General features: G+C 50.9%; 6 protein-coding genes across 6 annotated transcripts; 3 read left to right on the top strand and 3 right to left on the bottom strand.

The window, feature by feature from the left end:
• Positions 1-96: 96 nt before the first annotated feature.
• AKAW2_70354A (Mcm10/DnaG-type zinc finger protein) lies at positions 97-2,589 on the top strand (the record flags this gene model as incomplete). The annotated part of the gene is made up of 2 exons (XM_041682926.1): positions 97-106; positions 179-2,589. 2 exons carry the CDS (start codon positions 97-99, stop codon positions 2,587-2,589), a joined length of 2,421 nt encoding a protein of 806 aa, XP_041547238.1.
• Positions 2,590-4,004: 1,415 nt separating this feature from the next.
• Positions 4,005-5,417, bottom strand: AKAW2_70353S (uncharacterized protein; the record flags this gene model as incomplete). The annotated part of the gene is made up of 2 exons (XM_041682925.1): positions 4,005-4,602; positions 4,666-5,417. The coding sequence occupies 2 exons, from the start codon at positions 5,415-5,417 to the stop codon at positions 4,005-4,007; spliced, it is 1,350 nt and encodes a 449-aa protein (XP_041547237.1).
• Positions 5,418-6,311: 894 nt separating this feature from the next.
• AKAW2_70352A (DASH complex subunit DUO1) lies at positions 6,312-7,153 on the top strand (the record flags this gene model as incomplete). Its single annotated transcript, XM_041682924.1, has 2 exons — positions 6,312-6,608; positions 6,683-7,153. 2 exons carry the CDS (start codon positions 6,312-6,314, stop codon positions 7,151-7,153), a joined length of 768 nt encoding a protein of 255 aa, XP_041547236.1.
• A 343-nt stretch (positions 7,154-7,496) lies between these two features.
• Positions 7,497-8,250, top strand: AKAW2_70350A (uncharacterized protein; the record flags this gene model as incomplete). The annotated part of the gene is made up of 4 exons (XM_041682923.1): positions 7,497-7,864; positions 7,933-7,975; positions 8,028-8,130; positions 8,180-8,250. The coding sequence occupies 4 exons, from the start codon at positions 7,497-7,499 to the stop codon at positions 8,248-8,250; spliced, it is 585 nt and encodes a 194-aa protein (XP_041547235.1).
• Positions 8,251-8,924: 674 nt separating this feature from the next.
• AKAW2_70351S (uncharacterized protein) lies at positions 8,925-9,299 on the bottom strand (the record flags this gene model as incomplete). The annotated part of the gene is made up of 1 exon (XM_041682921.1): positions 8,925-9,299. One exon carries the CDS (start codon positions 9,297-9,299, stop codon positions 8,925-8,927), a length of 375 nt encoding a protein of 124 aa, XP_041547234.1.
• A 1,004-nt stretch (positions 9,300-10,303) lies between these two features.
• On the bottom strand, positions 10,304-13,641 carry AKAW2_70349S (formin-binding protein HOF1; the record flags this gene model as incomplete). The annotated part of the gene is made up of 7 exons (XM_041682920.1): positions 10,304-10,473; positions 10,533-12,612; positions 12,660-12,758; positions 12,820-13,032; positions 13,085-13,371; positions 13,432-13,536; positions 13,599-13,641. The coding sequence occupies 7 exons, from the start codon at positions 13,639-13,641 to the stop codon at positions 10,304-10,306; spliced, it is 2,997 nt and encodes a 998-aa protein (XP_041547233.1).
• Between the last annotated feature and the right edge of the window lie 262 nt (positions 13,642-13,903).

The following is a 13,903-nucleotide window of genomic DNA, read 5'->3' as shown; positions in this document are numbered from 1 at the left end:
CGATAGATAGAAGACGATAAGCGGGATCGGAATTCAAACTGCATTTCTTGTACTTTTCACAACCGGAAATACTCTAGAATTGACACCGTGGATGCGATGACAAGCAGTGAGTGAGTGCCTTGTGTTTCTGTTCAGCTCGACCTTCTTCCCGTGCGCTGACGCGCTGCTTCTGTTGCAGTGGCCGAGATCTCGTGGCCGCCAAAGTCCCCTCGGGATGCCCTCTTGAGTACTCCGAATGGTCGCAAGAGGTATGAAGAACTGCAGCGACGTCGCGAACACCTGGGCTCGCCTTTGAAACACTCTGTCACTACTCCCGACTTACGATCCAAGGCGTCACAGCTTCTTAGCGACGGGGTGGACGAGGGTGAAGATGATGAGGATGAGGAAACCTTACAGTTGAAGCTCGCGGCCATTGAGGCGCGTCTTAAGCTCAAGCAACTTCAGAAAAGCCGCACGAAGACGGGGACACCTGGTCCAGAGAGGCACGACGGGGAGACTTTCTCTAGGCCTACGTCAGCCATTGGATCTTTCCAAGGACATGATGAGCCATTAGGGACAAGAAGTAATGGTCATGTTACGGATAGCAATGCCCATATCGATGATGTGCAGGTGCCGCTGTCGCCAACGAGGCGTGCTGCTCCTCCCACGGATCCCGTGTCCCCGCGGAGGTATTTGTTAGGCATTGACAAAGGCCTCAGAAGTCGGGATGTGTCGCTGAAACGTCCGCCAAGCTCAAAGGGAGCTGCTCAGTCAGCAAGTAGACCAGGGACGCGAGATGGTCTAGTCTCTCGCTCTGGCAGTCTTCTGCAAGCAATAACCGTGGGTGGGGAGCGCAACCGTCCAAAGAGCTTCAGTGAACGTATGGCTGAGAGCCGATCTGCCGATGCGTCTCGGAGAGAACGAGCAGCACGAATGGAGAGAATCCAGGCAAATCGAAGCTCTGCCTTCCAGATCGATAAAGCGGAAGTGGAGGCCTTCAAAGCAGCTGCCGAGTCAAGGAAGGACGTCCCAGCTTCGCCAACGAGGAGGCGACGGGCCGAAAGCTTTAGTCGAGAAGATGTCCTCCGGTCATATAATCTAAAGCCGTCGCTGAAAAGGGGCCGGAGCCAGACCATGTCTAGCGTACAGAGATCTGATGATGGTGCGGCTGATGCGAAGGAGTCACTGCCATATTTTCACCGACGGAACCACAAGTCTGAGTCCGAGGTGCCGGCCAGCTCTCAAAACAGTGCAACTGATGATTCCCAAGGCGAGAAAAGTGGTGACTCCTCAAAGTTTGAAGCATTCTCTTCCTTGCACTTGTCCAACCGCATCCTACCCCATTCGTTCTTGTCTCGAACACTGGAAGACAAGAAAGCTCTTAAGATTCCTGATCTCCTACGCACAGTGAAGGCGCCTGACTTTGAACTGCCAGAGGAAATCGACACAGACTATGTTGTATTCGGTATAGTAGCATCGAAATCAGAGCCCAGGCAAATCAAGCAACCGGCCAACACTACTAAGAAGGAGGTTGATCCATTTGACGATGGAACTAACAACACCAACCAATATATGGTCATTACTCTGACAGATCTGAAATGGACAATTGATCTCTTCCTTTTCGACACTGCCTTTCCACGATACTACAGAATCTCCGAAGGAATACTCATTGCCATTCTGAACCCCACAATCATGCCACCGCCCAAGAACAAGACAGACACCAACAGGTTCAGCCTCGCCATTTCCTCATCCGACGACAAGATCCTAGAGGTCGGCTATGCGCAAGACATTGGATTCTGTAAGGCCGTTAGGAAGGATGGCAAGACCTGCCACTCATGGGTTGATGGCCGGAAGACAGAATTCTGCGACTTTCATGTCGACCTACAGGTCCGTCGAACACAAGCAGGTCGAATGGGAGTAAATGGTGGCACAGGAATGTATGGACCCGGTGGCCGCTCAGGGTCTCGAACCGGTTTCTACGGCGGAGACAAGAAAGTTCGCCCCCAGAATGGACTGAAGCCAAATGGCGCAAGATACGACTATCAATCACAATCGTCCTATTACGTTGCACCGGCTCCAAAATCCAGGGGCGGCGGACCCTCCTTCCACCCTCACCCGTCTGGCCAGTCTGCCGCAGCCCTAATCGATGCAGATCACGACGACCCATTCATCGCCGCCGGAATGATGGGCCGTGGCATGGAAAGCAAAGAAGAGCGCTTCCGCCGACGACTCGCAGAGAAGAAACGCGAACGCGACATCGCAGAGAGGCTTATTTCCCGTTCCGGGGGTGTTGGCGCTGAATATCTCCGATCACGAAATAACAACAACGTCCAATCACACCATCCCGAGCAGGCAAAGAACAACTTAGAAGACTTTTCCACCACCAATCTGGGCATCTCGAACTTCAGAAAGGCAGACAGTGTGAAGCTGAGCCCTCTGAAACGGGCTCATGACGGCGACAGACCCCACGGCAGCGGTGTCAAGAAGACCCGGTTCATAACTTCCCATGGCATCAAGGAAGCCGGAAGAGACAGTCTAGGAGGAAAACCCGACATGGTGCCAACGAACAATGATGATGACGACGACGACGATGAACTAGACATCATCTAGAAGAAAAACAGCGTTTTTTTCCAGTGTTATGAAAACAAAATATAGATACCCTTCGTTACCTGCAACGCAGTTGACCCCCGTCCTTCCACGGCGAATATTCCATTGAAATATCAGTCATTCCAGTGTCACTCACCAGCAAAGGAACTCACTCGCTAGTCCGTCTCACATGAGCAATAAAGAACATAGTCGACTACTCATTCCTATTTGACACCAACTTACCACTTTCATTTTCCTTAGCAGCAGAAACATGAACAGCAGCAGAAATCAGATACACCATCTTGGTACCCACTGGAATATTCCCCTTACTACTTACTACTACTACTACAACAAGAGAATGAATGAATGAACGAGATTTTTTTCCCCTTTCCTTTATTTGTCTGTCCTTCCAACGAATGACTAACCTGACTGCATGATGGTATTAGCACGCTTGTCTTTCTTCTTTTTCTTTCTTTCCTGATTTGTACGAGTACCCCCACTTTTCGTTCTTCTTCTTCCCGATGAGTTCTTGCGGATTATTTGGGAGATAAATTGTATTATTAGCAGAAGTTACCTACTACTATTCTTAGCTTAATGAAGTAGTATGAAAATACTAGTAGTCTTCACTGAACTGTTCTCCCGAGGTGATTTGGTTGAACCCTAGTACTACTAGTAAGTACTGCCATGTTTGTAGAGGGTCGTAAAGGGCTATGGCACTTGGTCTGGGCCACTATATATGTCCGTCATTCTTATAGAGAAGAAGCAGAATAGTAGGAAAGAAAGAAAAAAAAAAAAGGCGTCACAATTTCATGTTCATTGAATGGTATCTAAGTTGGTTGTACGAGAGAAACTGAAACTCTCAAGCTAGCTAACTAAGCTAAGTAGGTAGAAAGGCCGAGGTTCTCAAGCCAAGTCAGTCACAGAGACATAAGCAGTTGAAGGGAGCAGAAAACACGCCGGCAATATGGAAATAAGAAGCACTGAAAAAATAAAGAAGCAGTAAAAAGTGGAGAAGAGAAAAGAAAAAAGAACAAGAAACTCCATCCCATGTGCCAGTCCAGCCCATTTACCTATCCGTCCGTCCCATTTAGCCCATAGTATCGCGCCTGTTCCCTTTTCCGACTGATCACTCGGAGTCATTGTTATGTTCAAGACAAAAGACGATTGCGCTTTTGTAGTGGATATCAAACAAACGGAAACTGAACTGAGAACAGCCGGACACATTAAAAAACCTAGTATAGTCGGTCGACCTATTGAGTCAAGGACGCCAGTGAATATCGAACGAGAAGATGAAAGAACGCTGAAAACAAGGACGCTCGTCAAGAGATTGTTTTTTCCTGCGGCATAATCTGTGACGGCAGAATCAAGAGGGAAGACTTTGCTTCCGATGGCTTCAAGGTTCCACTGGTAGTCTTGCATATAGGCGGACAAGATCATGCTCATGACGCAGTCGCTTTGTTGCCCCGTGTCTTCTTGGGAGCTGGGCCACCAGGGCTGCCAGCGGCTTCGGCATCTCGCTTCTTGGCTTTGGTCCCTGTCAGAGCAGGAGCTGTCTTTTTGCGGAGCCAACCATCGAACGGACTGACGCGCTTTTTCTTGGTTTCGGAGGCCGTGGGTGTCTCACTATGCTCGGGGCCATCCCGCTTGGATCGCGAACGCAGTGACCGCATCGTAGCCCCGGGTGACGCAGGAGTTGCAACGGAGGATTGCGGGGGAGGAGTGACTGGCCGTTGCTGCATCTCCACGTCAACCGCAGGATCTTCATCCTCCTCGACTTCATCGTGAAGCAGGTGATCCTCAATATCAGTGGCTGCCTCCTCATCGACATCGCTCGAGCGAGATTCTTGGGGAGTCTGCGACTTCGCGGTAGGGAAGAGCACACGAGGCTTGATTGACGAGCGAGTCAGTGGACGAACATTGTGGATAGATGAGTCGATGAGGTCCGGACGGGCGGCCAGCAGGCCCAAATCATCATCGTCATCATCAAGGTCGCTCTCAGCATCATCCGTGAACTTGCGGAACATTTTCTTGCCTCGGCTGCGGGATATTGTTAGTACATAAGACAATGTAGGGAAGGGAAACTTGTGGTAGTGAACTTACAAAACGTAAAGCATGCCATCCTCACGATTGAGCGAGTCGTCTATTTCCTTGTCGCGGCGGCTCTCTTTGCGTCTGGAGGCACGAGTAGTTGTATTGCTAACCGTGGGTTTGTTGTAGAACGGGTTATCTTCGCTTTCGTCGACTTCCGGGATGCGATCGCGCGAGTCGGTGTAGATTTGAATCTCAGAGCCGCCCTGGGCGTTGTCTTCGCAGAAACTATCCAACGAGAAGCCTGTGTGCTTCTTTGTCTTCTTTCTGGCGCTAGGGGGCGGAGGGAACAGCACTCGTGCGGTATTTCCAACATCCGCGACAGCCTTCTTGCGAGGCGTCTTGGCTGGAGTGGGAAGCATTCCTTCAGTCATAGTCGGTCGAAGTGATCGCGATTGATGCCGGAGGGAGGAAGGTTCTGCGCCGAAGGGATCCGAATCATGTGTGCCGGACGGGCCTCCAAGTGAATGTGTCGCAAACAAGCCGGTAGCTCGGGCCGACTTGAGCTTCCGGGGCGAGGTCTGAGCTGAGCCAGGAGGAGACAGTGTGTCGGATTCATCCATGTCGTACTTGTTCGCGGTGGTCTTCGAACTCGGGAATGTAGGTGGGGGAGTGGTACGGGACTCTCTGTCTCTGGCAGCACGTTGGCTCGCTAGCCTGGCTGAGTATCGCGTGGAGTATGGTTCATAATCATCGTATTTAGCTCCCAGTCGCGGAGTAGGCGGGATTCGTAGGGTGGAGGGCGGTGGTGGTGTTGTGGCCATTGTGAATAATGACGCCGAACACGGGCTAATACAGGTCCAGTGTGGCTGTGGACACGCTCGATAGCCCCAACTTCGGGTGCACAATAATACCCAGCTAAACAGATAGATGCGAATCCAAAAGAATTATGATATATAAGCGTGGTGGGTGATGGGAATCAGGCCGTGACCGGTTCAAAGGCGATAAAAAGGGAGGAAAACGCCAAAAGCCGACCGTGTAATCCAAGGCAACAGGGCGCGCAATATCGATGGGCGTGTCACTATCAAAGAGCAGATCCAAGGGAGCGAGACCAATGGAACGGTAGTAGCCGTAAACAAAGAAAGGAGTAGGAGGAGTAGTGGTAGTGGTAGTTAGTAGTGGTAAGAGTGGATGTGAATTGTGGATGTGAGGGAGAGAAGGCGGTAGTTAGTGGACTGGGGAAAGGGAGGGAAGAAGAGACGAGGTGAGGTTCAGTGAGTGGATGGGGATGGCCGGTGCCCGCGATCTGGAATGTTTGGCCCGCTTTGGTGGTGCTTCCTTGTCGCGTCCCAGCCACACCTTTTTCTTCCTACACGCCTTCTTCCGCCTCGTTTAGTTAGGCTTTAACAACTAACTAACCAACCAATTGCTTGGGTACCGACTAGATAGACTAATTCCAGAGTCGGGCTATTATACTCTCCCATCCCAACGACTGGCTGAGACTGCCCCACGATAATTAGCTGTCGATCGGCATTCTTCTTTTCTTCATTGGTGGTTATTTCCCCTTCCCCTCCGCCAGCTGGTGCATTTCAACTACTCCGTTTTTGTATCCTCGTTTCCTTTCAAGATCAAACAAACAATCATTGTTGTTTCCACAGCCACGCCTCCCCCACATCATAACCACCACCACCACCCATTCTATCTACTCCTCCTAAACAATGACGCACCGCAGCACCGCAGAGGAAATGGACAGGCTTCAGCTGTCGGATGATGACTCTGATGACCTTTGGGATTCCCCCTCCAAACGCGGAAATAAAATGCTACACCACAGAGCTGTGAAGGAAGAAAGCATGTCGCCAGAACCCACCATTACCCATGACGGAGGGGAAACTCTGTTTGACCGTCAGGAGGCGCGGGAGGCCGCATTGCGCAGTGAATTGGAGAGCGTCAGCAAGATCAACCAGGTCATTGAGGGGCTACTAGGAAGCCTAGATTGTGCTAAGGAGAACATGGGTGTAAGTTCAAGGCCAACTTACCGTCATTGACCATCTACAATTTGCAATTGCTAACCACCGATAACGATCTGTAGACTGTCTCGCGCACCATAGACTCCGCTTCCACCTTGCTCCAAACCTGGACGCGAATCCTCTCCCAGACCGAACACAACCAGCGGTTAATCCTCAATCCTAATTGGCAAGGCGCCGTTCAAGATGTGGCCGACATGGAGAACGAAGAAATTCTCCGGCAACAGGCAGCAGAGAGACGCGAACGGGAACTCCAGCAGCAAAGGGAAGCTGCTGCTCGGAAGGCTGAAGAAGACCAGCGCAAGAGAGCACTGGCTGCGGGCACCCGCACTACGCGTGGCACGACCACTCGTGGACGAGTGGTGCGTAGCGGTCTGGGAAGGACACCAAGCACCTCGTACTCAGGAACAAGCTCCAGCACAACCAGGACTACCGCATCTTCAACAACCAAGCCATCGACGACCTCCACGACGCGTAGACCGGTCAGTGGGATCGCGCGGGGCACAGGAATTGCGCGGGGGCGCGGCAGGGTGTAGAGGAGGCAGGCATGAACAAAAACGATTTTCCATGTACAGTACTACGAGAGAGGAATGACAATGACAATGATGATATGATGATACCCAAGATGACATGCAGTTACGTGATGAGTGGTGGAAGTGAGAAGAATGTACCCAGCAGCAGCAGCAGCAGAGCAGCGGGGAAGTGAGGGCTGCCTGAGGCGACGAACTGCGGCACCGCGATAAAGCTACTTACTTGAAACTAGTAGCTCAAAGCGTGGGCTGATAAGCGCGTCTCCCGTCCATCCATCCCCGTTTGTCTGTCCTTACTTTTCTCTCCTGGCTTTCGTTCTCTCATCTTCCGCTTCATCGCCTGCTCAAGATGAACTTTGCGCCCTACCAGGACGAGTCCCCCGAGGTGGAACGCGCCTTTTCGCCGTCGCTGGCCGACGCGAATCGCATCAAATCCCCCAATCTTCGATCGCCTCGCGGATCTCCTCCCGTCCCCGGACTCGCTTCACCGGGGCTCCCCTCCCCCAGTCAGTTCGCCGGTGCGGGTCATATAAACACCAGTGGACATGGAAACACAGGATTTGGCAATGATGTGGAGAGCGGTCGTTGGAATCTTGGGGCTTTCGATACCAGTCTCCCCATCCGCATGGATGTTGAAGCTATGCTGGCATATTTGCTTCTGCCTCCTGCCGGTGGTGTCTTCCTCCTGTTGGTAGAACACAAGAGCGACTATGTTCGGTACGCTTTCTCTTTTCTCATATTCCAGAGACAACCCTTTGCCAACAAATTTGCTGACATATTCAAAGCTTCCACGCCTGGCAATCGAGCATGCTTTTCACCGTCATGTTTGTAAGTCTCGCTATCGACCGAGTCGACCGTTGACACCTCTAACGCCTTCCAGATACTCCACCTAATATTCTCCTGGTCAAGCTTTTTCTCATGGCTCTTGTTTATCTGTGATATTGCAATGATCGGTTTTCTCAGCATGCGGGCTTATCGAGATGGTGTGTTTCCACGATTGCGCAACGATAACACAAGCTGACCACACTTTAGTTGACACACTCGAACATTTCGAAGTCCCAATCTTTGGCCGACTGGCCAACTCCTTTGTTGACGATGAATGAACTCTCTATAATAACTGCATGATATTGCTCTTCACATGATATGTGTCCCGAGGCTGCTCGCCTGATGCTTCTTAAGCCACCTTGCCTGGACAATCTTCCTGATCAAGGACTGGTGAGCCTTCCATTGTACAGTGTCAATTGAACATATTGCGGAACTTCTTATGTCTTTATAATCTGTTATTTGCTGGCCTGCTGTGCATGATGCTCTGCTATGTATTCCTGTCACTACCCATCATGCTGTCTTCACTTGAATTGTAATATCTCTTTATCACATCTTTCTAGCTGCTCCATACCGTGCTTCAGCAAGTTCCGTCGTTGCCTGCCTGGCTGTGAAGTCTTAACAAAATTTTCATCTTGTAGTGATGCTGAAAACTTGATTCACAGCTTTCCGTGGAATAAACGTCGACACAATGGCTCGGCGTGTGCCCCAATTCACCACACTTTGGCATATAGAAAGTTTCCTTTCTGCGCCTGGCAAAGATGCCATAGCTCTCTACTCATCATCTTGCAGATCAACCAGCGAGATTTTTAAGCCAAGATTTCCAGACTCATTTGCATGGCTTCAGATAATCAGCCAATATCGAATTGAGAAAGCTGGAAACCACTTTTTCAAGCTCCTAACAATCGGCCTTTGACCCAGGGTCAATAAAATCAGCCATTCGCGGACTTCCACTCTAATACGCTTCTGCATGCACCAACTCCTTTTGAGACAGATAAATATGTGCCACATTCAGCGGGTCTGCAACAGTTGCGGACATGTTAACGACCACGTCTACCTCGTCTGCAACATCGCCAAAGCCGCAGCTGACACGAATGGAAATGGAGAACCATTCCAGCCCGGTCTTAAAAGTCTTATGCCCAAAACAATATGGGATAAGATCTCCCAAGTTGGGTTTCACGCGTCCACACAACCGTATTGCAAAGACGGGAGAATACGTTGCCTTGCAACTCCAGGAGGTTTCAGATGTATGGTGGAGGGTTGCGGCCGTGCAGACTGAATCGAAGACGCACCACAGGGTCAATGAGCTCTCTTCTCCTCCTACGACCATCTTCCTTCACCATAGACAACCTTGAAATCGAGACCGACCTGCTATTGCTTGCCTTGCAGGCATATCTTCTCCTTCTTCTCGTCTCTCAAAACTCCACACGCTCACACGCTGGCATGTGTTCTCTAGATTGCTAGGACTCGATTTCTCTCTCTATCTTTTGTTATGTACGATACATGTGCGCGGGCATCTCATTTTGTATCAGTTGGTATTGGTTTCTGAGCATTTCCTAGACATCGTGCAGGTTCTATACCCGTTTGCTACAATTTTTTTTCCCAGGGAGTGGGCTGGCGGGCTGGCGCCTGATGTGGCCTCCCTGTAATCGAGCGGTCACTCTATGGTATTGGGTTACCTTTTCAAGCTTGCTCTGCTCACTTAGTCTTTCTTTGTGGGCTCATTTAGCCATGTCTACAATTCTTGGTCAGGTATCTAATATTAACTGGCGATTCTCTTATCTGGAAGCTATTACATTACATGCATCCCCAACGAGATTAAGCTATAATAAATTGTCTAGTTATAGAACGTAGTACGTATACGCAGAAAATGCAGCGCCCATACGCCAAGTTATTATTCAAGTATCTCAACCTAGCTAAATCAAAAAGAAAAAAAGAGAAGAACTAGTCCGTATCTTCAACGAAAGACAATTCAAGCCAAATCAAGCACACAGGTATCGGAGATTCAGCACACAAGAAACACAATTGAGATCAACAAATGAGGTCCAAAGAGGCAAAAACCAACTTTGACATGCAAGTGACTGGGGAGAGAGAAAACGCATAAAGAATGTGCCATGGAAGGGGAGGAATAGATACTACTAGACCCAAAGATTAGAAGATGTGGCAAAGAAGAGACAAATGAGCACAATTTGGTATCATGATCATGAACACGTGATTAAGTAGGACATGGTTGGGTCATAGATGGGGTGATGGAATGAATGATTGGTTGTTGGTTCATGAGATAGGCATTGATCGTGTTTTGTCGTTCGTTTTTTTGTTTAGGATTTTTCGTCTTTAGATGATTTGGAGGTAGTTGCTCGGGACTAATCCGGTTCGGCTGCGTGCGGTGGTGATTTCGGCTTCCCACCAGCCGTCGTCTTGGAGGCGGATTACTGATAGGACGTCGCCTTTGCTGAAGCCTAGCTCTTCGGGGATGGCGGCGGTGTAGCTGTACATGGCTCGTGCTGCAGGCAAGGTTAGTTGATTATTGCTATGGGGTTGGAGGGGAGGAAGGGGTATTTACCGAAGTGAAGGATGGGTCGACCGTCGCGGCTGAATTGTCTGCTGGGATCGGCAACAGCGACTGTTCTGCTCCTAGACCGACTCCTCACGCTCGCGGCCTCGTCGTAGTATGACATGGGTCTACCGCTGCCGCGTCGAGAGCCGTACCCGTCACGACTGCCAGCATACATGTCGGGTTGTCCGGAAAGCTGAAGCTCCATGCCTCCGGCGCTGGATGGCCGGGTTTGTTGTCTGAACTGCAGCTGTGGTGAGACGGCACGGGGCATTGTGTTCTGAGGCTGTCTGTATTGAGGCTGCGGGGACACGCCGCGCGGTGCCATGGTGGGAGACTGCCGGTATTGTGGCTGAGGAGACACGGCACGCGAAGATCCTCTTCGGGCATATTCTGCAGTTGGAGATGCATCCACGGGACGCTGGGATGGGGATGGGACGGTTGGCGATTGGTTATACCGGCTTCTCATGCTGCTGCTCGAATGGTAGGTTGGACTAGGGCTAGCCGCTCTACTGTATTGCCCCATGCGGGTGTCAACTCGAGGGCTGGCATGAGGGCTCGCACTTCGTCCTGGACCGGGTGAACGAGCCCGGGTCGCCTCCTGGGACTGTCCACCGTGTCGGCTTGTCATTGAAGGGGGCTTGCTCGAGCCACGAAGCATACTCTGGGCCTGGCCAGTGTATCTCTGAGTTGTTTTCTGCATCTGCGCTGACGTGAATGCGGGTTGCGGAGCGTCGAGGCGTTTCAGGGATGAATCGTTGTAAGCGGGGGGAGGTGTGCTCACAGCACCTGGGTTAGCAGCTACCGGTGGCACTGGAGTTGCAATCCCGTGGTATCTGTCAGCAGATACACGAGTGGTTGATTGCTTCCCTGCTACTTTCAGATCTGCAAGAGCCCGGGCAATCGGATCGAGTTCCTCTTCACCAGCCTTGGCTGCTTTCGATGGGGATCCCTTCTTATCCTTGTCAGGGGAGTCCACATCAAAAACATTGTTTCCAACATTAAGCTGGAAGTTTGCCCTTGGATCCACGGGCTCGGGGCTTCCAGATACTCGGTCGGGGTCGGGAACCGAAATTGGCTGTTGGGGTTGAGGAGCTTTAACAGGACTGGTGGACTTTGACGGTGACTCCCAAGTGCCGCGAGAAGGTGGTTGAGACGGTCCAGACTGGCGGTCTTTATCATGGCGACTCTTCCGTCGGAAGGGACTGTTGCTGAAGAACGCACTCCTCTTCTTTTGTACCTGTTTGTCTGCCCCTAGACCTGGAAGGGCTACACCATTCGTGGGTTTCGTGGGAGATTGTCTAGCACTTGGTGGCTCCTGACTCGACATCGATGTAGGGTTTGACACTTCGCTCTGGGAATCCCGACTGGATGGTCGGTAGGCGCTATTGGATCCCGAGCTGCGCTCTGAAGGCGGACCTGTCCTGCAGAACATGGTCATACCATCGGTGGGATAAGCGTTGTGTGGCACCTTCGCAATTTCACCATGCTGGTTGGGGTCATAGTTCGGTGGAAGCTGACCGCCGCGCCGTAGATCCAAGGGAGCGGGTTGCTGCATCGGTTGTTGCATTTGTTGCGGCATCTGCTGAGGCATTGGCTGTGGCATAGGTTGCTGCACGGGTGGCTGCATTGGCGGCTGCATAGGCTGCTGCACTGGCGGATGCACCGGCTGCTGGATTGGCTGTTGCGGCTGTTGCTGCATCGGCTGCTGCACAGGCTTCTGTACGGGCTGCTGCATCGGTTGCTGTGGTGGTTTTTGCGGAGTGATTGTAGCTTCCCTGCTCGAAGGAGTGGACGGGCCGTTTATCTTGGCTGCAATCTCAGCATCGGGGTCAATTTGGGGCTCGTACGAAGAAGGCTGCGGTGATGAAGTGCGATATGCTGGGTTTATCGTCCGTTGGAACTGGGCTACCGAGTACCCTTCTTCTTCAGATATTTCCGAGCTGGTATCGTTGATGTCGCCCCGGCAAAAGTTGATAAACTTGGGAGGGTCAGGAATATCCTGACCAGTTCCTTTCTCTTTGATGAAGTAGATTATGTCCTTTTCAACTTCGCAGTCTTCCAGGGAAAGTCGGATTTTCTCGCAGGACTATTGATCATTAGCGGAAGCCGGGAAGTTGGGTTGATAGAACGTACCGCATCGTCACTGACGCAGACAGTTGATGCAATATTCGCATACGTCCATAAACTGCTTTTTGTAAAGTCAAGTCTCTCTTCCTCGAGATCTTGGAATTTCTGGAACAACTCATCAGTATTCAGAAGTCAAGTTTGAAGATAAGTTGTCGATCGCACGTACATCACAAGCTGCCTTCCACTCCTTGTTCCAGCGTGTAGTAGTTTCTTCGAGAATTTTAATAGCTGCTTCATACTCGCTACTGCTCGATGCCAGTTGTATTTGCGTCTTCTCCAATTTCGCTTTGTTCTTACGCTCTTCGTGGCCCATGACCATGTGCCCCTGAGCCAAATAACCCTTGATCCGCAGGCAATCTTGTTCATACCGATCTCTGGTCTGCTTTGTTCAGTACGGTCCTGTGCACTTTTCCATGGGCAGGGCAATTTACCTTGTTGACAGTCTGAGTCTGTTGGATTTTAGTCTTCAGAAGACGCTCAATACCGTTCTGTATGATCTTTCTTCGTTCCTTGGAACCACCGGCGAAAGCAATCAATGGCTCCTCTAGCTCCCTCTTCATCTGGCCCGCAATTGCTGCGTGGGCCTTGGCAATAGCCTCAGTCTCACCGCGGACGGTATCGAAGGACGACCGGAGGGAGCCTATCTCTGTTGATCCTAGTGGCTTGCGACATAGTGCTAGAAGCTTTCGCGCGTACTCATCCTCAATAGCAGCCCGTACTAATCATCATATTAGAACACAAACAAGCCTCTTCCTGAGCCCAGGATCGGCCGACGTACTGTTGTAGAATGTCTTTAACTCATCACACGATACTTTCGACGTGTGCATTCTATCCAACATTGGCCCAACACCCGCGTCTTCCTTGCCCCAAAAGTTGTTGGCAACTGTAGAAGTCGAAGTGTTAGCTGGACATGGAACTCGCTAATCGAATGTCGAGGTACTATACAGGACATGGCCACTGTTGGCCCATCTGCAACTGTGCCCGGCATTTTGGCAGATTATAGTCCGGTAAAAGTGTAGAGCTTCGGCCAGCCTTTGCTCATCTGGTTATCGGGTATCTAGGGATATGGACAATTTGAAAGGTAACGCAGAGCGAGCTGTAAAAATGTTGAACAACCCGAGAACCCCACGGCGACGGAAAACCAAACGAAGATGGCAACCTGGATGCCCCTGGAGAAGCAAGATAAAGAACCAGAATTCAGAAAGAAAGAATGGAGAAAGCAGTACAGATGGAACTGGATCTGGTGGAGT

This window comes from Aspergillus luchuensis, chromosome 7, assembly GCF_016861625.1.
Source record: "Aspergillus luchuensis IFO 4308 DNA, chromosome 7, nearly complete sequence".
Lineage (NCBI taxonomy): Eukaryota > Fungi > Ascomycota > Eurotiomycetes > Eurotiales > Aspergillaceae > Aspergillus > Aspergillus luchuensis.
Note: the sequence above shows the minus strand (reverse complement) of the source record. Positions and strands in the feature narration are given on the sequence as shown.